This window comes from Tribolium castaneum, chromosome 4 (assembly GCF_031307605.1).
Source record: "Tribolium castaneum strain GA2 chromosome 4, icTriCast1.1, whole genome shotgun sequence".
Lineage (NCBI taxonomy): Eukaryota > Metazoa > Arthropoda > Insecta > Coleoptera > Tenebrionidae > Tribolium > Tribolium castaneum.
In genome coordinates, this window is record NC_087397.1 from 6,191,057 (window position 1) to 6,213,892 (window position 22,836).

Below are 22,836 nucleotides of genomic sequence, written 5' to 3' on the forward strand. Positions count from 1 at the left end.
AACAAGTGCGAAGTGACGAAATTACAGTCGCACAACTGAATTACAAGTAGACAAGCTAAATAATTAATATGGTTTACGATGAAAAAAGTAAGATTACAAAACGAAGACCAATTAGAAATCATTTATCCGGGTTTTCATTGTTTAATAGATAATTTAAAGCAGATGAAAAAGTGTTTTGTCTTTCCGTGAAATTTGTAGTTTTTGGAAAAAACGCAAAAAACTTTACAACCGGTTGAAATGTTCAACGACAAAACCAGAGTAAAACTCTGATGGGGTCCGGGTTTTCCCCATTCGATAAATAACTAATTAATTAAATATTTATTTATAAGCATCTTCCAATGGTTTCCCAATTTTTTACCATCGGACAAATACTTTTCGAAAAATGATGTATAACGTTTAAAAACCGTTTTTTCACCTTTTTTAAGAAATACTCAAAACAAATCTCTCAAGATATGATCCTAATCAGCGTAATATTCTATAAAGTATGTTTCAAGTAAACAATTTATAATTAATTTTTCATTATTGTTTTCAACTTTCAATGACGATTACGGCGAAACTAATTTCGAATTTGAGTTCGAAAAACATTTTTAAATAGCATTCTAACAAAAATTACGTTTTTTTCGCGAAATGAATTACCACGTGACATTACAAATTTGTAGGAAATTAAGCAAACTGGTGTTTTTGAGTTTTTTGTTGATACAATTAAATCAATAAAAATCAAATCAGGTTCGTGTCGTAAGTAGATCTCGCGTTTCCAAATCTCAAATACCACACAAAGGTAATCGCGTGTAGAGTTTGCAATTTGCGATGCGAAATCGCAATTATTAATAAATGAGTTTCCGCATCAGAAAAACGCAAAGAAAGGCTTGTTTAGGGCCGAATCCATGCATAAAAGCCTCTAACATACTGCAAATGCTTTAACGCATAATTGCTTTTAAACCAGTAGAAAGTTGTTTCTGATGGGAAAGTGGGGCAACAAATACAAGTAACCACTTTGTATCTTCTCTCGCAGAAAACAATTTGCAGTAGTGTGTTTAAAATGCCTCCGCAAGAAATCGCCACAAACCAAAAAGAAGACATCGGAAAAATCCGAGAATGGCTCACCAAGCAGCCCCATCTCCCCCAAAACATCGGTAAATATACAGTCGCCCTAACCCGAGTGTGTGCCAATTCGTTTTAGATGACGTGTTGATTTTGAGATTTTTGCATACTTGCAACTACAGTTTGGAGCAAACCAAGCAACTGATCGATTTATTTTACACGATTCGCTCGCAAGCGCCCGAAATTTTCGGTAATCGGGACCCGAGCGACGCCGCATCGCAGGAAATTTTCAAAATCATGTTAGCAACACCCGAGTTTAATAATGCACATTTTTTGCAATTTTAATTTCAGTGATTTAGTACCGTTACCTAAGCCAACGAAAGATAATCACAAATTGTTTATTTATCGGCTTGCTGACCCTGACCCTGACAAGTACAATTTCGTTGACTCGCTGCGAACCTTTTTCATGATCGCCGACACCCGCATGGTGCTTGAGACGGAGTTCCACAGCGGGGAAATCCCCATTTTCGACATGGAAGGCTTCTCTTTGAGGCACCTGACTAAAATCACCCTGCCGGTCCTCAAAAAATACATGCTTTATACCCAAGTAAACCGCGCAAAATCGCAAGGAAAGTAAATTTAACCGCAATTTCAGGAAGCCCATCCCATTCGATTGAAACAAATCCACATTCTGAACATTCCCCCGTTTTTGGACCGCTGTTTGGCCCTTCTGAAGCCGTTCATGAAGAGCGAGGTCGCGTCAATGGTGCGTGCAATCAGCGAGTGACGAGTGACACTAATTAGTATTTTTAGCTACACTTTCACCTTCCAAATTCCGAAACTTTGTTCGACTACGTTTCCAGAGACGTTCTGCCGGCGGAATACGGCGGAAACGTTGGCAAACTCTCGGAAATGAAGGACGAGTGGGTGAAAAAAGTGCTAGCAAAAAAAGAGTACTTTGCCGACGAATCTCGGTGGAGAGTCGACGAGTCGAAAAGACCCGCGCAAAATCAGAACGGAAAACAATTATTCGGAATGCAAGGTTCATTCCGATCGTTAAGTATCGACTAAGGACGGAAATTACGATTTCCAAGGAAATTATTTACGCAAATTGTGATATTTTTTGGGATTAATTAATCACCTTGGATGGCTCAATTGTGTGTAATTATCACAGGTTTTCAAGTAAACACCGGTAATCGTTTCAAATGTATTTTTTGCAAAGTAATAAAAAACACAAACAACTTAACTACCTGTCCAGCTTTTGTTCAGTACGTTTCATTCAGCCTTACAAGTACTCCTCATCGGAGACGACCCCCTGATCGGTGTTCCTCGCCAACATGTAGTTGTCCATATCGATCGACTTGCAATTGTTAATCGCGTACCTCAACCGCTCGGCCATTATCTCCTGTGAGGTGTAGGGCGGAAGCCTCAATTGGAAAAAACACGTCTGGGCTGTCGGTAACCCATTCACTGCCTTGTCCACTTTCATCACCTTGACAACCCCAATTACGCCCAATCCCAACGCCCCAAACAACTCACCTGGAACCTTTGCGACAAATCGGCCAAATTCGCCGGCAGTCGGGACCGCCCCGACACAAACCGCATGAACAAAACACGCTCAGCGTCGCTAAAACCCTCCAAAATGTTCCACAGCCACCTCACCAAATTGTGATTCTCGTCCAATTCGCGATACCTACAAGCACAAAACCAGTCGTAGAAAAAATAAGTATGTGACTCGACAAAACCTTATGATTTTTTTCAAAATCGGGATGGAAATGTGCGTCATGCCGCAAACTAACTGTTCCAAGTAATCGGCCGTCATTAGCGACAATAACGGCACAGGGACAATCCCGGCCATCCCTTCCCGTATACTCGTAATTTGCAAATCAAACTCTTCCAAGCGAAACTTGACGGCTCGCTCGAAATATTGCGTGCGGTTGTGGAACGTTAGCGGTATGCTACGTCCCCCGTAAACAATCGGCAAAACCTGGAAAAACCCAAGTCAAAAAAGCCCAAAACCCAAAACTGACCCACTTTTCCGGTACAACTCGTTCCTTCGAAACACTCCAACGGAATCACCTCGTGGAAATTCTCCTCGCCCACCCCCGACAAATGAATGTCTCGAATGCTCCGCAAACTTTGCACATACATACAGTCCACTTCCTCCAGGTCCTCGATTGTGACAACTTCGCCCACTATCAGTTTCCACATCATGGGGGCCAACGGGATGGCCAGTGGCTTCCTGGTGCGGATCGCAACCCCGAATAAAATACCTACACCATAATTAATACATGTCCAGGTTACAATGAGTTACAAGTTACCCAAAAATTTAAACCAGGCAATGTGCTGTTGTGTGTTTAATTGCGGGTTTAGTAAGTAACGGTCGCGGTTGAAGCCGTCTTCGTTGACGGCGTTTGGGGTTGGGACAAGGAGAGGGACAATCCCCGAGGTGATTTCTTGACACATTTCGGTGATGGTGTCGTCGAAGACGCCACCGGCGTCGTCGGCGCCTTCTCCGACGAGTTTCACTTTCCAAGCACGCGAGGGCAAGCGCAGCTCTTGGGGTTTGATGTCTACGACTTGTTTGGCGATTTGAACGAACACGGGCTTGCATTTGCGACCTGTAACGTCTTCAATTACCACAAATAAATTTATACATCACTCAATTAAATCGCTAAATTTCCTTGGATCATATTGTAAGAATTTGTTTTGTTTTGAAACTTCCAAATGTATATTCTTAAATAAATTGAAAAAAAAAAATAAACAGTTTTTTAATTGTGTCAATTTTGGATAAAAATTCGGATTCTTCGACATCTAACAACGAATTTATTCTCTAGACAAGGTTTTAATCAAGTCGTCCTAATTTAGCCAAAAAGATAAAAACAAAAAATAAATTTGTCTTTATTTTTAAAAACAGTACTTGAGGTAACAAAAAGACAGAATAAAAATGATCAGTATCATTCCAGTTCTCAGCGACAAAATCATTGATCAAAATTTATTTACAAATTAAGGAAACTTGACCATGCATCGTAAAAAATAAAGGAACTTGATTGGCTGCCGGTAGACCAAAAATAAATTATTTTTTGTCAATGTTGCTCTACCGCCCATCTCTGTGAATTATCTCATTCAAAAAAAAATTGCCATCAAAATTAAATTACTAAAGTTTAAAAAAAGCAATATTTGAAAGATCACTCTCTTACAATACAATAAAGTTATACAATTCCTATCATTTCTTTTAAGAAAAACTCTCGACGAACAATTTTCACAATAAAATATATTGTAGTATATTTTTCTAATCTTTATTTTCTTTCCGGAATTTCTTTTGCTTTTCGTTGTTTTCTTCTTGTTTTATTTTCTGTTATTTTTCTTTAGGTTTTTTAGATTTAATACAGCAGTCAACTTTTGAAAATTTTATTTCTTCTATTTATTTATTTATTTATTTATTTTTTTATTCATTTAATTCTGTGTTATTATTATTAATAAATAAATTATTGTAATGTTTGGTACAAAAACATTTTTAGTCAATTAACCATAATTGAAGTTCTAAGAGTTACGTAAGATTTAAAAATCAACTGTTAAAGACAAAGACAATAGCTTCACCATTTTGTTGATTGTTATTAAACATTTTCTAAATAAAAATTTCAAGACTTATTTGTTTTTTATTTTTTTTTGCACATCCCTTTAAAAAATTGCAACGTTAATAATAATTAACACAGAGAGTCATGCCTACTGCTCAAAATGGTCTCAACCGATTATTGTTGAATCGTTTAGATTAGCATCGCTAAATAAGCACAAAAAAGTGTCTCCTTACGTAGCTAAAGCCTTCTACAAAATTAGATTAAATTATAAGGAATTATCCTTTTGTTTGCCAAACTAATTTATCAAATTACATAAGCTACATTGAAAAAATCCTTCACTATTGCTTGCAAGAAAAATAATTGTAGTAAATGAAAGAAACTGGTTATGAAAAATAAGCCACAATGTGAATCAAGACTCAAGGAGTGTATTTTGTTGCGTATTGGTTTCAAAAAAAAACATCAAAAGCAGAAAAATTCTCTTCATTCTTGAAATGCAAAAACAGTGAAAACCACTAACATCTTTATCTCCGATTTAATAATTAATTAATTACTGAATGAATTATGTTAATTATAAATAAAAATAAAATAAAAAAGATTGTGCGCCTTAATCTCACAACTGAAAACACCTTACGCAACATTATCACCTTGAAAACATTTTTTCCGCATTTCATTATCATTTACTCACCTTCCTGATTGATCCTCTTAACGATAATCTGCGGCCCGTAATTCTTCCCCTGCACCATCGTCTTTCCTATACACCTCACAAACGGAAACGTGTAAACTCTTGAAGCAAGTAGCGGTCTTAAACTCGGTGAGACTAACCCCTCTAATGGGGGTAGCTTCATCCCTTCTTGGTGACTCAAAGGCATCAAGGTCCAGCACGAGTACAACATATCGGAAAAACGGTGCAAAAACATGACCCGGGCTTGGATTAACTCAATCGAGAGGCCTTGGAGGTGGTCATACTGACTGGGGATATTAGCTGGGAGGCCGAAAGTTAGCGACCTCGTCACTCCTGGAACCCTCTGAGGGAGAGGAGGTGCGCTCCAGGCCGCACTGTGCGTTCGTCCGGTGGAAATCTGTCTTATTCCCTTGTCCGAAAGTTCGGTTATGATTTCGGGGTGCCGAACCAATGACACATGGGGGAGTCCCAACTGACCCTCGCCGGTCATCCCCCACCCAAGTACTTTCCCACAGGTTGTTAAAAATAACACGTGTTCGGTCCCCACAGCCAAGTCTTCAATAGAATAGTCGGAAAGTGACGTCATGATTTGGGGTTTAAAAACCGCACGTTCCCGAAACAACGAATGCCAAGGCATTCTATCAATCCCACACACGAAGACTTTACCGTCTTTTGTCAAAAAAAGAGTTAGGTGTGTCCCACAGCCGACTTTCTTAATCCCGAGGTTACACACAGTTTCGACTTTTTGTGGGAGGAGTTTCATTGTGGCGTAACCCAGGCCTAATTTTCCATAATCCCCTTCACCAAACGTCCAGACTGTCATTCCATCAGTCGAAACGCAAGCAGTGTGGTTCAAACCACAGGCCACTTGACCGATCCTGTACCCTTCAAGGGCCATAACCCGCTCAGGGAGTTTTTTGTTAGCCACCGAACCTAAGCCCAATTTCCCGAAATCGCCGTTTCCGAAAGTGAACAATTTCCCATCGCTTGTGACCACAGCACTGTGCTTGAACCCACAAGCCACTTGGACCACTTGTTCGGTCTGTAGGGCTTCAATTTGACGGGGTCGGCGTTGTCGGTCAGGGTTACCATGACCCAGCTTTCCAAAATCACCATCGCCCCATGAGAAAACTTCGCCACTTTCGGCCAATGCCAAGCTGTGGCCGTCGGAACCGACCGAAGTCGCTAGATCGGTTATAACGAAACCTTGAAGACTCGAAATGACACTTAGGGAGTGCAAATCATCTGAGTTTCCCTGTCCCAAGCGTCCATAGCTGCCTTCGCCACATGCCAACACTGTGCCGTCCGATTGTATCACAAAAGTGCAGTTTTGGCCACAGATTATTTTTCGCGCGATTGAAAACGACTCGACTTGGACGGGCACCGAGGCACTGTAGCCCAGTTCGGCAAGTTGGCCGTGCCTGTCTGAGCCCCACATGTACGCCTTGCATTTGCCCCCGATTTGCCAGTCCTGGGGCCTTTGAGACACCCACTGCATGATTTGTTCGTCCTGTTTTGAAGTCCATGAGGCGTTCTGTACAGCCTCGGTGGTGACACACTCGGCTACGCCTCGTGCCTGACTCAAGACACATTCGGGTAAGTTCGTGCGTTTGATGAGACAATCGGCGATTTGGGCGCCAAGTGTGAACGTATGCAACCACTGCATTTCGGGAATCACATCGGATTCGTTTTTATTGTTAAACGGACGACACTTGTAACAAATTATGTGTTCCAAATCTAGTAAAATCGCAAGCGAGGTTAGACTTTTCAAGTAGCTGGAGTGTGACAATTGTGCACCGGTTTGCACCGCCAACTTCTCGATATTGTATTGGTCGAGAATTATCTTCGGTAAATACAAAATCAGCGTTTTGAAAAACTGGGCTGATTTCAACCCTTTCACCCCTTTCCTGATAAGGGCACACCGTGCCGTGGTCAAAGACTGGTACTTGGTGAGACTACCAGTCCCGTATTGTAACAAACCAATTGACTTAGACCGTAAAAACGCCACAGCGAGTGAATCACCACTCCACAGCAACCCATTATAATTCACCCCACCGCTGCCCACAACCGTCTGCACCAAACTCCCATCGACCAACGACCACACATTTAGAATCCCATTGGGACACCCGCTCGCCAACAACAACCCATTTTTGTGCACCGCCAACCCCGTCACAGCATTACACGCGTGACCTTGTGCCTGCATAACCAATTGCGGCTTAATATTGTTATGGTCAGTGTCCGGCAAACGCCAGGCACAAACGGTACCGTACGAAGTACCAATCGTGAGTAACAAGGGTGTTTTGCTATCGCCAATCAGTGGCGACCATTTCAAGGTCACAGGTTCGTGCGTTTGTGACAAGGTGTGGATAAGTGTCAGTTTTGAGTCTTTCAAATGCCACAGTTTGCAATTCAAATCGGACGAAATCGTGGCAAGGATTGAACCGTCGGGGGACCACTCGAGACTAGAAATGCCCGATTCGTGGGCTTTTAGTGTCGTGATGTTGGTATTCTCGTCGATCCAGCCCAGCTTGAGGGTGCCATCGAGGTAGGCCACGGCGAACGGGTGGCCCTCGTCGTGCCAGTCGGCCCGAACGACAGCTAAAAAATAATTTGTGTTAAAATCGCATTGAAAATGGCATTATAACTGCTGTAAAGTTCATATTTTTAAAACAATAGTCAGAGTGTTGTTATGTTCGTATTAGCCAGGTCAGGTCAGATGGTTATTGGGTTGGCAACGTAAAATATCACAATGCATGTTGTTCTTAGATGAAAGCCAAATTTTTTTCTGAGAATTTTAGCAAAAACCGCACAACTTTACGACAAAAAATAAGCTCAAAAATAATTAAATTCGTAAAGCTGATGACGTCACACTTTCCTTAGCCGAACGGTATTTGTAGTCAAGAAGTCCCTTAGACGGACTTATTGGACTGCATTACCATAAAAGTTTTGTAATTTCTTCTATATACAGTGTATTATTGTCCTTTTTTTTCTGCGATTAAACATTAAAACATTAAAATCTTGTCGGTGACGATTTTATTGGCTGCGGAGTACATCGATTAAAACAAGCGGTTGTCAGTTTTATCATTTTTTGAGACTGATAAGCTATGTTAAAAACAGTAATATCTCTGTAAAATATTCTCAAATTTAATAAGTTAATGAAATATGTACAATAAATGCTATAGAACGTAGCAGCTCTTCTAGTGCTTCTATAAATTTTATTTTTGAAATCTGTAATAAAGCGTTCGGAATTTTTAGTTTTTAGTTTTTAGGGGTTTTAGTGGGTATTGTCGGCTTGCACATTTACCGACCGAGTCCCACATAACCAGACCTACTCTGGTATGCGTAAATGCATTTCCCCTCTCCAAAAAAAAAAAAAAAACTATTCTTCACTTCTTGCCGCGCAATATTACCGGCAAGATGGCCTGAAATCCGCACACCTGCGAAACCAGCACACCTTCTCTGTACCCAGTTTTCCGTGCTGCGCAATACTACTAGCACACCATCCCCGTAGTTCTGCGAGAGACCACCGGAGTTTAGCTCAACGTCCGTAACTACTTTATTTATTTGTATATATATATATATATATATATATATATATATATATATATATATATATATATATATATATATTATTGAAATAAACAGTTTATTTGGAATCTCACTCACTCTCTCTCTCTCTGATAAAGTCCCCAAGTCCCCGACGAACCCTACAGTCGACCGTCTACCCGGAAAAGAGCATTACAAATCTATGAACTAAATGGCATTAATTGCTAGTTTTTCAACAGAGTCTATATTCTCGATAAAGGTTGCATAATTAACCATAACACTTTTGTAATAAAATGTTCAAAGCGGAGCAAATACATAGGGATAGCACAGCATTGAAGTGAGGAAGGTGTGACGTCATAATCAGCAGTGCTTATCTCAGTAACTAATAAAAATATCGAAAAACGGTTTTCGACACTTATTTACTATCACATTAACCTATTAAAATCATACTTAACCCGATCCCAACGACCTAAAAGGGCCTTTAAAATGTAAAAATAGTAAAATGTTAAAATTATCTGTTACACAATTTCCAATTTTCCGTGTCATTATTGCCTTTATTTTTTTCTTTTGATATAAAATTTGCTCACATTTGAAAAAACGGACAATCTTCAAATCTGATTTAGAAAGATTTAACGATATAAAAGCCTGGCGACCACTCACTAGGAAGTGGACGCAAAAGAAATGAAACTACTGTGGTTGTTTTTAAAGAAATTGTGACATTAAATTAAAAACGGTTTTCAAATTGTCAATCGTCAACTTACCACAGTTCATTGAGCAATTGGCGAGTGACTCCACTCGTTGAATCCCCCCATCGCTCATTATGACCAAACTCACTGACCCGTCGATTTTCCCCACTAGCAAAAAATCCCGATCTTTCTCCTCATTCAGTTTAAATTTGGGCCACGTTAAAGTTGTGATAAACTCCTTCTGATCCTCGATGAACCAATTTTGATACCCTTCGTTGATTATCGGCCAAATATTGATAACATTGTCCATCGCCGCGGCCAAATATTCACCCCTCGGAGACCACTTCACATGGCCAATTAACCTCCCTTGTAACTCATTTCCGAAAATATCGCTCGAAATGTGAAACACTAAAGTCGCATCCAGCGACAGTTGAGTCCTCGACTCGAAAACCCACAATCGAACAGTACCGTCGTAGCCGGCCGATGCGAGTTTGTTATTTTTTTCGTGATAGGCCAACGTCGATACTCTATTGTCATGTCCGTCAAAATACTCCATCCTCTCCTTTGGAAGGAAGTTCGTCAAGTCGGCGAAATTCGTTTGTTCAGACGTCGATCCCGACAAGATTTGGATTTTGTTGGCTATGGTTTTAAATAATTGTTCGGAAGCCCATTCGCGGTTTTCTTGATCTACGCGGAACGAGAGCACATAAGCCGATAAAGCATTGACTAGAGTTAAAGGTTCCAAAGTGTTGGGGTCACTTAAAGGACTCGCAACTTCGTCCTTGGGTAAATCATGTAGAGAGCAACCGCCGTGAGTCGATAATATATTGACCAGGGCTTGAGTCACTGCAAATGTGGCTTTGGGGACTGAAACACCCACCGCTGACATTTCCAAATCTTTGCTACACATATTGACGACAAGATTCGCCGAAGTTACGTCGTTTTGCGCCAAGGCGGCTATGCTAACACTCAGGTGGTTCAAACACGAATTGGATTCGGGCGATAAATGAGTCGCAAATCGCGTAAAATCGTTACATAGTTTGAAATTGGGAAAATCATCAGAGTTCTGAATATTGATAGTTTCCACACGTTTCATCGCAGTTAGAGTCATCAGTCTTACAACTTTTCGGATATCGGACAGTCCGATTATTTCAAGTTGGCTCATCAAAGTCATATGATTGGTGTTCATTGATAGGAGTGATAACACGTTGAGTACGATCGAGCGTGATAACAACACATGAATCGAGCCTGTCATATGTTTCAGTGCCAAAATGCGATCAAGTGAGTTTTGTAACGACATTGCTTGTTTCCCCACAAAGCGATTGTCGGCCTCTCTCTGCGTTTCCGACTCTTTGCTTATTTTCGGTATGGCTGAAGTACCCAAAGGATCCAAATTCGTAAGGGCTATAGGCCGGACATTAAACTCATTTTCGTTGATTCCCAAACATGTTTTAATCTGTGAAATGTCTTCGTACGGCGGTAGAACGAATTTCATTGCCTGGATATCGGTCTCGGTCGTATCTAAATCAAAACAAACAATTCATCAAGTTAACTAACACAAACCGGTATTACAGAAAACTGTAATTTCGTACTCACCGTGCTCATCAATGATTAAATCAGGCGCTTGGAACTGCAAATAATTATCATTTTGGTTCCTGTTGATGTATTTTCTTTGGCATTTGTAACACATGATGTAGTGTGAACCTAATCAAATTTTATTTTATTGCTCAAACGATCGTGATATTGTCATACCTGTAACACTTCCGCACGTACTAGGCCCCCATGGCACCCCACAACCCGGATGCCTCATCTCCATATGACCCTTAATATTCGGCGACAAGTGTCCACAGTACGAACAAATCGCAACCGGTCGTTGTACCTACAACATTTTTTCTACAACTGTGGCTTTCAAACTGCTTAAATTACATTAACACAACCGGCCCTCGTCGAAAACAGTTCCGACGTAAAATGCTCGTTGAGTTCGGCGCCATCCACCGGTAGAAAACCATCAACTGGTACCGCTCGCCGCCTTCTGGGAACCCCCCTGTATGCAAAACCGGTGTAATCCGAAGCTCTCCGATCAGATCGTCTATTCTCGTGCACGATCTCCGCCGAATCAATTGTTTGTTGTCGCACCAATTCGTGCGCAACGGCTTCGTCCTCGCCGGTTTGTGGGTGTTCGAGCATCCAAACCGCCAACATATTCGCAGTTTGGGCGTTAAATTCGCCAGAGCTTTGAGTCGCCTTCATGGCGGCTGTAATGTGAGGCAAGAGGAAGCCCATCTCTAATAGGTGCGAAACAATAGGTGGAGGGGACGGTTGTTGGTCCTCGGGTTGGGGATTTGGAGCTACAAGTACTACCAACATTGTTAAATAAATAGATTACTTAGAAAATTGGGTACCTTGAGGCGGCCGATGGCTCGGCCCGGCCTCGGCAAGACTCGGCCCAACTTCGTCGGTACTAGCGCCACGTTGTGGCGAATTTTCCACACTTGCGCTTTTACTAAAACTCAAGTGGAGAATACTTTGCGCGCGCTCGAATTCGGCACAGGTTACAACCGATCGCAATTTGCACTGCTCAATGCTTTTCTCCACTAGCACCAACATTATTCGCTTTAGGGTGTTTTCATCACGTGGTGTGGTTTTAACCGGATCGTTGACGAGAAATAACTCGGCGAAGAGACTTGACGTTAGGAATATGCCTAAGGTTTTCATTGCAGCGAATTGGAGAAACGCAATTTGTAAACAGTTGGCTTCCAAGTCTAGCAGTTTCTTCTCCAGTTTTTTGATTTCGTGATTAATGGTCTTTTTCTCGGGTGTTTTCGATATAGTTGCCTCGCTTTGCGTTCCCACCATTTTCTCGACACTTATTCGCTTACTTTCGACTAAAATCGTGCTCACCATTTCATCGGTTAACGAATCGATCGTCCGAGGACCGGCTGGGGTGTCCAGAAAGGTGTACTGATTGTGGATTTGTGAGTCGGAACAGGACCTCAACGAATCAGATCTGCAATGCCGGTCCTCACACAACAACTCCTCTTCAGTACGTGTCAAGTTATATTCCGGCGAAACTAACTCGTTTGTTAGGCCAGTGAGACGCGCCACTTGGAACAAAAGACTGGGACTCAAGCCCGAAAATTTGTTATTGTTGAAAGGAGCAGTCTCGATATGTTCCAAGTTTGACATAGAAACATCAGAAATGCTCCCGTCTGACTCCCACTGGACGTTTACCGTCGTTATCCCTTTTTTTAATATTCCTAAAACAATTGCTCGACGACCGGTGCCCTTGTGTTTACAATAACCGCCTATCCTCAACCCCCTATCAAAACCTAGAATAACAACTGAATGTCAATCTGTTGTGACTTAAGGCCTGTTATAAGCACCTCCAATTGTCACCAAGGCGGGCCATACGGTCAAACACAACTCATTTATTTTTGAGTACATGTCACGACTGTTTGAGTTTTCCTCACTTTCCTCGCCGTCAGAATTGTAAAAGTGGATTTGTTCGAACAAATCCTCGATGCGACTCAGGCGGTCAATTATAGCGCTATTGACCTGGGAAATAATCCTTATTTTCAATTACTTCATGAATTTTTTTTACCTCGTTCGTCCAGGCGTCTGCATTGTGCAGCCTCCTGATCAGAGTGACATACGCTTCGGTTAAAACCGCCGGTAACGGTGCCAAATTCGGTTCACCGGGTAATAAGTCCCTCTGCTTGCTATGCACCTACAACCCCTTTATCATCTAGCCGAGACGCAAACCGTACCTACCTTCATGTCGGTAATTTTTACTTTCTCGCCCGGCCCCGTACTGTAGAACATGACACAAGGGTACAGTTCCGTTGCTTCAATATTTTCGAAAGCGACTCTCGGTTCTTCGCCGTTTTTGCCAAAACTGAGCGTTTTCGCATCCATATCTAAGACGACAGTGATGTAGTCACCCTGTGTGTAGCACTGGAAGCTAATGTCGCGTTCGCCACTGTGGTAGAGACTTCCACTGTACGCCCGGTATAGCCACATGTCGGTGGTCGACCGGTGGCTGAAGTCCCTAACCGGGAATTTTGAAACCCCAATACAGGTCCCTTCATTACCGCGATTTTCTTTCACAATAAGGATTTTCCATTGGTAGCAACCGGAACGTATGGCCTGGAGGCCGAGGCCGTACCCGCGCCCCCCGAAGCCATGCACCAAAGTTAAATTACTTTCAATAACACAATTGTGGCATTTGTTGATATCAAAGCCCATGTCGTGAACCGGGATATTTTCCTCTTCGTCCTCGTCCAGTAAATCGTTCAATTTCAGCTCACTCTCAACCAGTTGAGTTGGGAGCGATTCCGTACTTGTTTTTTTCCAGAGTTCTTTCCCCAGTTGCGTAAACAATTTATTAACAACGGATTTGCGTAAATCAGACGGAAGAAATTTGGGTTGCAAGCCGGGTAAAATATTTTGTAAGATTTGAAGTACCATCATTTTGGGTCTCAATAATTTCAACTGGACCGGATAACTCATAAACAAATCAGACGTGTCCAAGACTGATAAAAGCGCCTCAAGCCACTTTTTCGACGCTAGCACCGTCTTAATCACTTTACTCGACCCAATGACCCTCAGAAACACCAAAAAATCGCCAAAACTCTTATCACAAAGTGACACCAAACTGGCATTGGGGGTGTCACCAATGTTGGCAATGAACTGGTCGTACAATTTATCAATTATGGACTCGGTGGTGCCCAGCAGGATTTTTTTCGAATGTATGCAGGCACACATGGCAAGAATTCGACTCAGTCTAACTGAGGCAATACTCAAAATGTCAGTCTTATCCTCCTCGATCGACATAAGTGAAGCCGGGAGATTTTTCCCAATAATGAAGTTCAAATCACTGGGCTCGTATTTCGCAGTCAGGGTGAACAAAGTCGTGAATAACAATTGCCGATTCTCACTGCTACCAACCAAATTGTTCAGCAATTTGATCAGAAAGTCGTAAACGCGGTGCATGTTTGTGCGAATCTCCCCTTGGAACCTAACCGGACTCGCTTGGATTTTGTCGAAATAGTGGAACAAATAATGCGACACGTCCTCCGATTTGTAATTACAGAAACCGAAATAACCGGCCAGTAGTTGCGGATAAATCAGATTAGACACAGTCGGAGACGACTGTTTCTCGGTTATGAGCTTGAGCAAGTCTTTGAGACTCTCAAGTCGGTTACAAGCCCGGTTTTTCTGCGCTTGTAGCGCTTTGTAGAAAACGGCAGGTTTGGTGCACCAGTTATTTTTGCGGCTACCGCGCGTAATCAGCGAGAGTTTTTCCGCCGGTTCGTTGCACACAAAACTCAAACACAAATTACATATTTTCGTAATCTCCCGAAACGAAGTCTTGGTTTTGTAAAAGTCGGTAAAGTCGCATTCTTCGTCCGAACTCCCCTCGTCCGCCAAATCTAGCTCCAAACCTTGCACGAAAATAAGCAGGAAGAGGCACCTTTGCAGGATTTTGCGACAAATCGTCGCAAATCTCTGTTCTTCATCCTGACTTTGTTCCTCGCTTTTCTCCTCTTCGTAACAACAATACAACGAACTGATCAATTTCTGGCGCAACTTGAAGGTGAATTTGTAAATTTCGGGAAACGCAACGTGACTAGTCGACTCCCTAATCAACCCAGTTTGTTTCAATAAAGTGATAAGGAAACACTGGACCACAGTATCGGCCAATTTGCCGTCGTTGTCCCACAACTCGAATTGATCATTTTCGAAAAACGGTTGCGCAAATTCGTTTTCGGTGGTTAGAGCGCAAGCCTCGTCGTATTGCTGTGGCAGTTTGAACGCCAACTTGCAATAATTCTGGACAGTTGGACTCATATTTTCCAGACTTATTAACAGAGCGTCTTGGAGATTTAACAATGCGGTGTGTGACATATCTACCACCGTTTGCACATCAATATCATCGTTGACAATCCCGGCAGAAAACAAATCAGTGTTGAGCCAATTCCAGCAGGAAATTTCCTCAATCGTGGGCGGGTCGCCGGCGAACGCCCCGCCCAAACACTCGCCAATCAGCAGCGAACACGTGCGCTGCAGATCGATGATCCACAGCCACGATTGGTCGGCGAGTTGCGCCAAAGTCGGGGTTTCCGAACGCGAGGAAACCGTGCTCACATCGTTTGTTATCTCGACAGGGAGGAGTTTATTGAAACGGTCTAGCGAGACTAAGACGTTTAAAAGTTCGGGTAGGAGTTCTTTGATGAAGACAGGCGGGATCAACAATAGGGAACTTAGTAATTTTAGAAACATTGAGCCGGAAACCGAGTCTAGCAGAACGTTGTAAAGTAACTCCAAACTTGGGGGGTACTGTTCTAAGATACAAGCAGACTTCTCCAAGACTCGGATGATTAGCGGGAACAGCTGGTTCAGGTGATTGTGCAAAATGTGAAAAATCTGGTTATTTTTGATGACGACGTGAGCTAGTAGGTGGTTTTGTAACGAGCTTAGCAGTTTTTGCAAGTGGGTTTGAGTCGTACTTGCTGCGTTTTTCCATTCGTCTGTTGGTTGCGTCTCCATGTATTTTTTTACACTATCGAGGGTGTCCTCCTACGATTAATTGCAACTAGTTTTTTTTTTATTCGAAACATAAATATTACGTACCGTTAGTTTACTAAATGACTGGAGCAAGGTCGACATCAGAGTCTCAGTCAGTTGTTGTTCTTGTATTCGCAACAAAGCTGCAATATGAGCCGGATCCTCCAAACTGCATAACACGATATTTAGCAACATTTGTTGCCCTTGCGTTAGCCCATCTTTCGATAAGTGTTCGTGTACAAACTCGACTCGCTCTTGCAATTGGGGTAAAAGTAAAGACGCTCCAACATTTATCAATTCGATAACAGTTGAATAAATCTCTGGTGGTGTTTTAATATCGACCAGTCTATACATTACAGGCGTTAGGTTTAAATCAAATCAATTTAAAAAATCACAAACCTAAATAAAATGAGCCGTAGTTGCTTCGTATGGTTGCTGAGTATGTTGTCGCTCAAGTTTCCATTAATGCAAAGACTTAAATGTGTGCATAAGAGTTTTAACGTTAGCAAAACGAATCGATGATGTTCGGTTGCTGTTTTGAAAGGAGGCGGTGGTGTCTCGTAAATGAACGAAACGGTGTATTTTTCGAGGAACTTTTTCAATAAAATGAACGTTTTTTCGTGGAGGTCGAGACAGAAGGGTTTGTGTTTGGTCATGTGGTGGTTTTCCGTCGACATTGACGTCCACGCCATTGAATGCGAAGTGCCTAAAAGTAGCAAAAGGAATTTTAACCGTTTCTTCATAAAAATATAATTTTTGTAGTAATTTTGACGGTGCAAGAAGTATTGCAGCTTTAGATCGCAAAAACATTCGAAAAACTGTGTTTTTTTTAATAATACGATAAATCGGAAATCATTTTTCAACTTTCAAAATCTTATTAAGGTGAAGGGGAACATGTTTCAGTCAGCCGTCAGACGGTGCGGAATTTATTTTTCTATCCATTCACTTTATTTTCGAAAAGTTATGATCATAGAATCGTAATTAAATTTGTACCAACGTAACCCTTTTTTTATTTTTTGACTTATTTAAAAAATAAAAAATTTAAATAAAAAAATATTTTGAAGAACCATTTCTTGCAGATCACAAATGTATTTTTGTTTTCAAAATTCGATGATAGAAAAGCTATCAAAACGCAAATTTTGTAATTTTTTTGTACTGCCTCAATCATTTTATGGTTGGGCAGTGAGGAAAGCACTGCTTGAAAGCAGCTGTGTATGCATATTAGCCACCAGCAAGATATTTTCAGCGATATAGAAAAAATTTAATTCCAAGTAACCAAAAAAAAATGTGGTCTCGTTATTTGGACAGAGAAGAAGAGAAAAGCGATCTACCGATATTAATAAACACTTTGATAAACATCATAAAAAGTCCTTAGTATCTACATTAGATTTTGTAACTATTAAATAAAATAAATTCTGTATCTCTATGCACCCGATTTTTTTTTCTACAATCCCTTATAGTAATTATTATCAGTGAATTGAAAATATTAATAGTTAAAAAAAATGCACGTGCGAGTACCTCATACAGAAAAAGAAAAAATTAAGCATTTAGTAGCAAACGCTGAATTCTGGATTATATGTAGTTTCTATTTGTTTCGTCGATTTGTTCAGTCTCTTTCAGTTTTTTTTGTTAAGCTTTTTCTTGGAACTGGAAGCAAGTGTTACAAATTGATTTTTTACCGAAAATAATCAAATTAAATTTTAACTATTGTTTTCCAAAGTAAAAAGTAGATTTGGATGCATTCTAATCTTCGGATCATTTATTCATTTTTCCATTTTTGAGCAATAAAAAAGAAACAAAAAAATTAATAACAAAAGTAACATTACTTCAAAAAGAAAAAAACATTACTGCTGTTTTATGCATCACAAAATTCAGTTCAAAGAATTAATACAATAATTCTGTACATGAATACCAGTATATCCAGAAACATCATATTTCACATCTTCCAGCCTCAGTTGATCGAGGTTTATTTTGCCCTCTCTTCCTCTTACCCGCACTTGACTATGGGAGATTTTCGGTGGCAATTATTGTCAAAGTGAAATAAATATTTGCGTTTCGTTCAAAACTAATAATTATTTTTCTAGTTTCTTGGTCGCATGTTAAAATAATATAAATATTTCTTTAAAATTTTAACAAAAAAATGTCAAATAATTATCGCTAAAAATAAAAAAATAATTTTCATTACACTTGTCTTTGTCGTCCCCTTTAGCCTCACAAACGTTTCAGTATTAAAAAAATGTGTGAACTAAACACAATTTTCAAAAACTCGCTCTTGCCTCACCTGCACTTATCTGCCTTATGGACACTCCCTCCAGCCCGATAACCTTCAAAGGCCTCGTAATCGGACTACACGTGTGCCCCTGTCCACACTGCCCCATACTATTCGTCCCCCATGCAAAAACCTCATGTTCATCCGTCAAAGCCAAACAATGATTATCCCCTGCCGAAATATCCACAATCCTATACTGCGCCAAATCCTCCACATACATCGGCAAATTAACAATAGCATCGGCCGATCCTTTCCCCAAAATCGCCCCACTCCCCCAGGTATACACCTCCCCTGCCGTCGTCAACGCCATTGAAAACCACGTCCCTGCACACACCTTCTGTATCGTCAAGCCTTGCAGCGCTTCGACCACTTGCGGCCTGTACACCTTCCCCAATTCCCCCGTCCCCAACTTCCCATGCTCCCCCGACCCGAACGACCAAACCGTCTTCCCGTCCTTCGACACGACCAGCGTATGCGAACTGCCGCACGCCACCGACCCGACCTCCGCCAAGCCCGCCACTTGCGTCGGGACATAGCGCGCGTTGCTGTCGCCGTGCCCGAGGCGGCCGTGGTCGCCCTCGCCCCAGGTGTAGAGTTTGCCGTCGTCGGTGACGGCGGCGCTGTGCCGGTACCCGGCATGGATGTACTTGATGGTTTTTCCGAGGAAAGGGCCCGTTATGCGTTCGGGCTGCTTGTGTGTGGCGCAGTTTCCGTGACCTAGTTTACCGTAGTCGCCGTCGCCCCAGCTGTAGACGACGCCCGTCTCGGCAAGGGCGAGGGTGTGACCGTCACTGCCTTTCGAACTTGAGAGTTTTTTCACAACGCAGTCGAGCAGAATGCGCTTGGGGAGGCTCTGGTTGGAGGACTCGCCGAGGCCGAGGCGGCCGTAGCTGCCTTTGCCGCAGGCACTCACCGAGCCGTCCCAGTGGATGGCGAAGGTGCAATACTGTCCGGCTTCGACCTAAAAGACAGTATACATTTTCCAAAAATGTTAACAAATAATATTAGGTTCAGAGAACTGGTGTATTACTCATTACGCGTACAATTTATTTTATTTTTTTAGCTGCAAATTTAGATATCTAGAGTTTCTTGAAGTTTGTATAGTACCCATTTTTTACACATGTGCATACAAGTACCTACTATCTCTTTCGTTTTAAATAAATTGATAGATATATTAAATAAAATGTGAAAATATTATATTTTCGGATTTTTTGATAACGGTACAACTTGCAGACGCATTATTTACGATTTTTTATAACTGTTTTAATGCATTTATCTTCAAATTGCCAAGTATAATCAGGACCAAACACCAGAGGGTAGCCCATAACATGATCGTTTTATTTGTTCAGAACAGACAATTTTTTAATTATTAGTCTATTAAAAAAATAATAGAATATAAAATAATAATAAAAAAAATAATAGAAAACTTAAGATTCCTTTGTTATAAAACTACTGTTCCCTCACCACAAGGAAATTATTTTCCTCATCAAGAAAGTATTTTTTTATTTTTATACTTTATTAAAACGCACATCAATTTGTATGTACTATATTACAAGGTGTAATACAAGTAATAGTTTTAAAATTAAACTAGAAGTATTTACAAACTCTCTATTATTATATGCTCTGTACTGGTAAATTATTTCAGATAACATCGCAAGCATTTAAAAAATTTCTAGACAATCTTTCATTTTTTCACACCAATATTTACTTAATAAATCCAAATTTTAAATCTTTCACATATTTTAGAAAATAACATACTGGGCGATTAGTAATGGCCTTGTACTTAATACATGTAATTATTTTTTTCCTTTATAACTATTTTTGCTAGCTTCAATAAATAATTAATTACTTGTTCTAAAGAAATGTTTATACATCAACAAAAAAAAACGTATAAATCTACCTTGAACCTAAGATTTGCTGAAGCGATTCAATAATTTTTTAAATTTAGACACACCTTCATAATTTATATTAAACAGTAAACCTATTTAAAAAACAAATAAAGTTAAAATTTTTATTACATCAATAATTATTCTTTTGCTGTTTTGTTTTTATTTTGTATTATTTTTTACATTTTTTTTTAATAGTATTTAGAACATATATCTTCTTTTCTTTAAGTATTATTATATTATTTTCTCGTATTAATATTATATCAAGTTTTCTTTTCGCATTTATTTCTAGTTTTGGTTTATATTTGAAAAATTTGTTTTTCTTTTGTTTCGTGAGAGGTTATTAAGTAGAGTAGCGTAAGCTAGGCTTCGCCTCTTCACATTTTTCTTAAATTTTTTTTTTATTTTTATTATTATTGTTATTTTTATTACGTATTATATATTTACAATTCTTCAAAACTTACTGGAAACTTAGTAGCCGTTAATGTGATATTTTTTTCTTTATTCAACTGCGCATTATTACGTTGACCAATTGTTTTAATAAAAATTTGTAAAATCCCAGATCGCCAGAAACAAATCATTCGAAAACTCATCTTTCACTTTGAATACGATTTTTTTTATTTAATTTCGCATCTTGAGTTTCTTTGGTTTTTATTCTTTGATTTGAAAATTTTGTTGTACTAAGTATATTATAATTTTCTCGGTAACTTTACACACAACTTGTTCTTGTTATTGAAAGTTATGACAATCGCAAGGCATCTGAGAACCGTGATCTAAAAGATTTATTACTTTTTACCTCAACAGGTTTATTGTTAACTATTGAATTAAACTGTGACTCAGCAGAATTATTACGGACATCATACAAAAACTTTAAGATAAATTTGCAACACTTCAATGCCTGTATGAACAATTCGAATAAAGAAATACTTAAAAAGTCTCAATATCCAAATGCAGTTGTTATTTGACTAACTGTTTTAAAGAAAAACGAAGCGCAATTTGAATGACTGAGTAAATTATGAAGCATTTAAAATATATCAGGTTTTTTGTTTTTTACTATTTGGAATTTTATTAAATGACAAATATTTATTGTGGTGAATTTTCACCCACCTGTTGCACCTGTGTGAACATTTTCGACTTAACCGGCATCAGAATCTTCTCCTGATTACCCTCTGCCAACTGATGGGAGGAATTACTCCCCCACACGTAAACGTCGCTCTTTTCATAAACTCCAACTTCGCTCTCTGAAGTTGTTTCAACAGCTGAGCAAACTCCTCCGAAATCAATAGCCATTCCGGCCAAAATCTCCATCAAATTAATCGCAGCTTCATAAACCGAGACCTCACTACTCGTCTGCCCTTTCCACAGATCAGATTTAATTTTATATTTGCCGCTCTCGAGCTGCATAATTGCACTTTTGAAAAAGGAATCACATAGAATCCCCTCTGTCTTACACGACGCATCTAAGACCATCTCGATCCAGTCGAGTAAGTACCTCAGAGAGCCCCTTTGCAAAGCTAGGGCTAGGAGCAGTTTACATGAGAGAAGCTTCGCATGAGAATCGGCATTCGGCGAATTTAAAACAGCGTCTTTGAGAAAATCGGAGACTTGTTCCAAGCTAGTGATCCCAAGGTTTGTTAGCTGAGTGTCGTTAGAGAGGCATAAAGGTGGTAGTTTTTGGAGGAGGTCGAAGGAGGTTTCCAGAACTGAATTGCACAGTGAGGGAACTTTGAGTATATCACTGACTTGCCAGTTTTGCCGTAACAGAGAAAATAAAAGACTCAAGCCGGTCTTGACTCCGATCTCCAGCAAAGCTTGAGAGCCTGACAAGCTTTCCTTAGCCAAGATATTTGTGTTATTTTCGCTCGTGGTTTGGTCAGTTTTGGCCTTATCGTGGTACTTGACAATGAGCGCGTGATAAATCCGTCTCAGAATCAACAGTCTTTGCTTGAGAATCGCCGCAAATTGACTGGAAGAGCACACGTTTCTCGCCAAGTCAATTTGCGATTTGAGTAAAGTGGCAATGTAGTGGTTCAACTCAGAGTTAGACGCACCGTCGTATTGAAAGCTTGGAAAAATCTGAACGTCGTTAAACAGCGATAAAGTCGTCGGGATCAGGCGGATTTCCTTGTTTTGTATCAGAAAATCATACATTGATTGCACGAGGTCTCTATTGGCTATACTATCACAGTCTTTTAGCGACCAGCTGTTGTTAGTCTGGTCGATCCATTCCAGTTCAATATTTGATAAGTTCTCCATTGTGCGGAGCCCCAACTAGAAGGTTTCAGTCGTTGAACACCGCGTTATCTGTTCAGAAACATCAATGAATTGGGCCGAGCTGGGCGAAAAACAACAACAACATACCTGTTACATAACAAATAAAAAATCGTTCAACGTGGATTTAACTCGGAACACGAAAAATTTTATTTGTTGTTTTTCCTGTGCTTGGCAGATAACACACACTTGTCATTTTCTGCTCGGCCTGACATATGTTTACAGGGAACAGATTTATCGACTGAGCAATTTTAATTTTTACTGGAAATTTATAAAGAAAATTGCTTTGTACACAACTTTAAATAAATTT

General features: G+C 40.3%; 2 protein-coding genes across 4 annotated transcripts; one reads left to right on the top strand and one right to left on the bottom strand.

Annotated features, from left to right (window-relative positions):
* Positions 1 to 997: 997 nt before the first annotated feature.
* Positions 998 to 2,287, top strand: LOC657947 (alpha-tocopherol transfer protein). Its single transcript, XM_964367.4, has 5 exons — positions 998 to 1,133; positions 1,181 to 1,340; positions 1,393 to 1,648; positions 1,697 to 1,807; positions 1,855 to 2,287. The coding sequence occupies exons 1-5, from the start codon at positions 1,040 to 1,042 to the stop codon at positions 2,110 to 2,112; spliced, it is 879 nt and encodes a 292-aa protein (XP_969460.1). The 5' UTR covers positions 998 to 1,039; the 3' UTR covers positions 2,113 to 2,287.
* LOC657865 (probable E3 ubiquitin-protein ligase HERC1) lies at positions 2,237 to 22,762 on the bottom strand. 3 transcript variants are annotated; one of them, XM_015985136.2, is made up of 19 exons: positions 22,617 to 22,762; positions 21,363 to 22,559; positions 18,382 to 19,330; positions 16,500 to 16,806; positions 16,167 to 16,446; positions 13,305 to 16,112; positions 13,135 to 13,260; positions 12,917 to 13,088; positions 11,936 to 12,862; positions 11,460 to 11,881; positions 11,286 to 11,412; positions 11,130 to 11,237; positions 9,609 to 11,054; positions 5,305 to 7,899; positions 3,363 to 3,671; positions 3,076 to 3,314; positions 2,787 to 3,028; positions 2,581 to 2,734; positions 2,237 to 2,533 (listed from the first exon to the last, which is right to left on the bottom strand). In XM_015985136.2, the coding sequence occupies exons 2-19, from the start codon at positions 22,509 to 22,511 to the stop codon at positions 2,327 to 2,329; spliced, it is 12,567 nt and encodes a 4,188-aa protein (XP_015840622.1). In that variant the 5' UTR covers positions 22,512 to 22,559; positions 22,617 to 22,762; the 3' UTR covers positions 2,237 to 2,326. The 3 variants fall into 3 exon arrangements, with proteins under 3 accessions (XP_015840622.1, XP_008195506.1, XP_008195501.1); XM_008197284.3 differs by having other exon boundaries at positions 3,363 to 3,662; positions 11,460 to 11,890; XM_008197279.3 differs by having other exon boundaries at positions 11,460 to 11,890.
* Between the last annotated feature and the right edge of the window lie 74 nt (positions 22,763 to 22,836).

Bases quoted from the DNA above. Each gene is read 5' to 3' on its own strand.
- LOC657947 (XM_964367.4), top strand. From the start codon at position 1,040: ATGCCTCCGCAAGAAATCGCCACAAACCAAAAAGAAGACATCGGAAAA. The intron at 1,341-1,392 runs GTTAGCAACACC...TTTTAATTTCAG, and splicing joins CAGGAAATTTTCAAAATCAT to TGATTTAGTACCGTTACCTA. The intron at 1,808-1,854 runs GTGCGTGCAATC...TAGTATTTTTAG, and splicing joins AGAGCGAGGTCGCGTCAATG to CTACACTTTCACCTTCCAAA.
- LOC657865 (XM_008197279.3), bottom strand. From the start codon at position 22,511: ATGGAGAACTTATCAAATATTGAACTGGAATGGATCGACCAGACTAAC. The intron at 3,672-5,304 runs GTGAGTAAATGA...TGGTAATTGAAG, and splicing joins TAAGAGGATCAATCAGGAAG to ACGTTACAGGTCGCAAATGC. The intron at 2,534-2,580 runs GTGAGTTGTTTG...GGGGTTGTCAAG, and splicing joins ATTTGTCGCAAAGGTTCCAG to GTGATGAAAGTGGACAAGGC.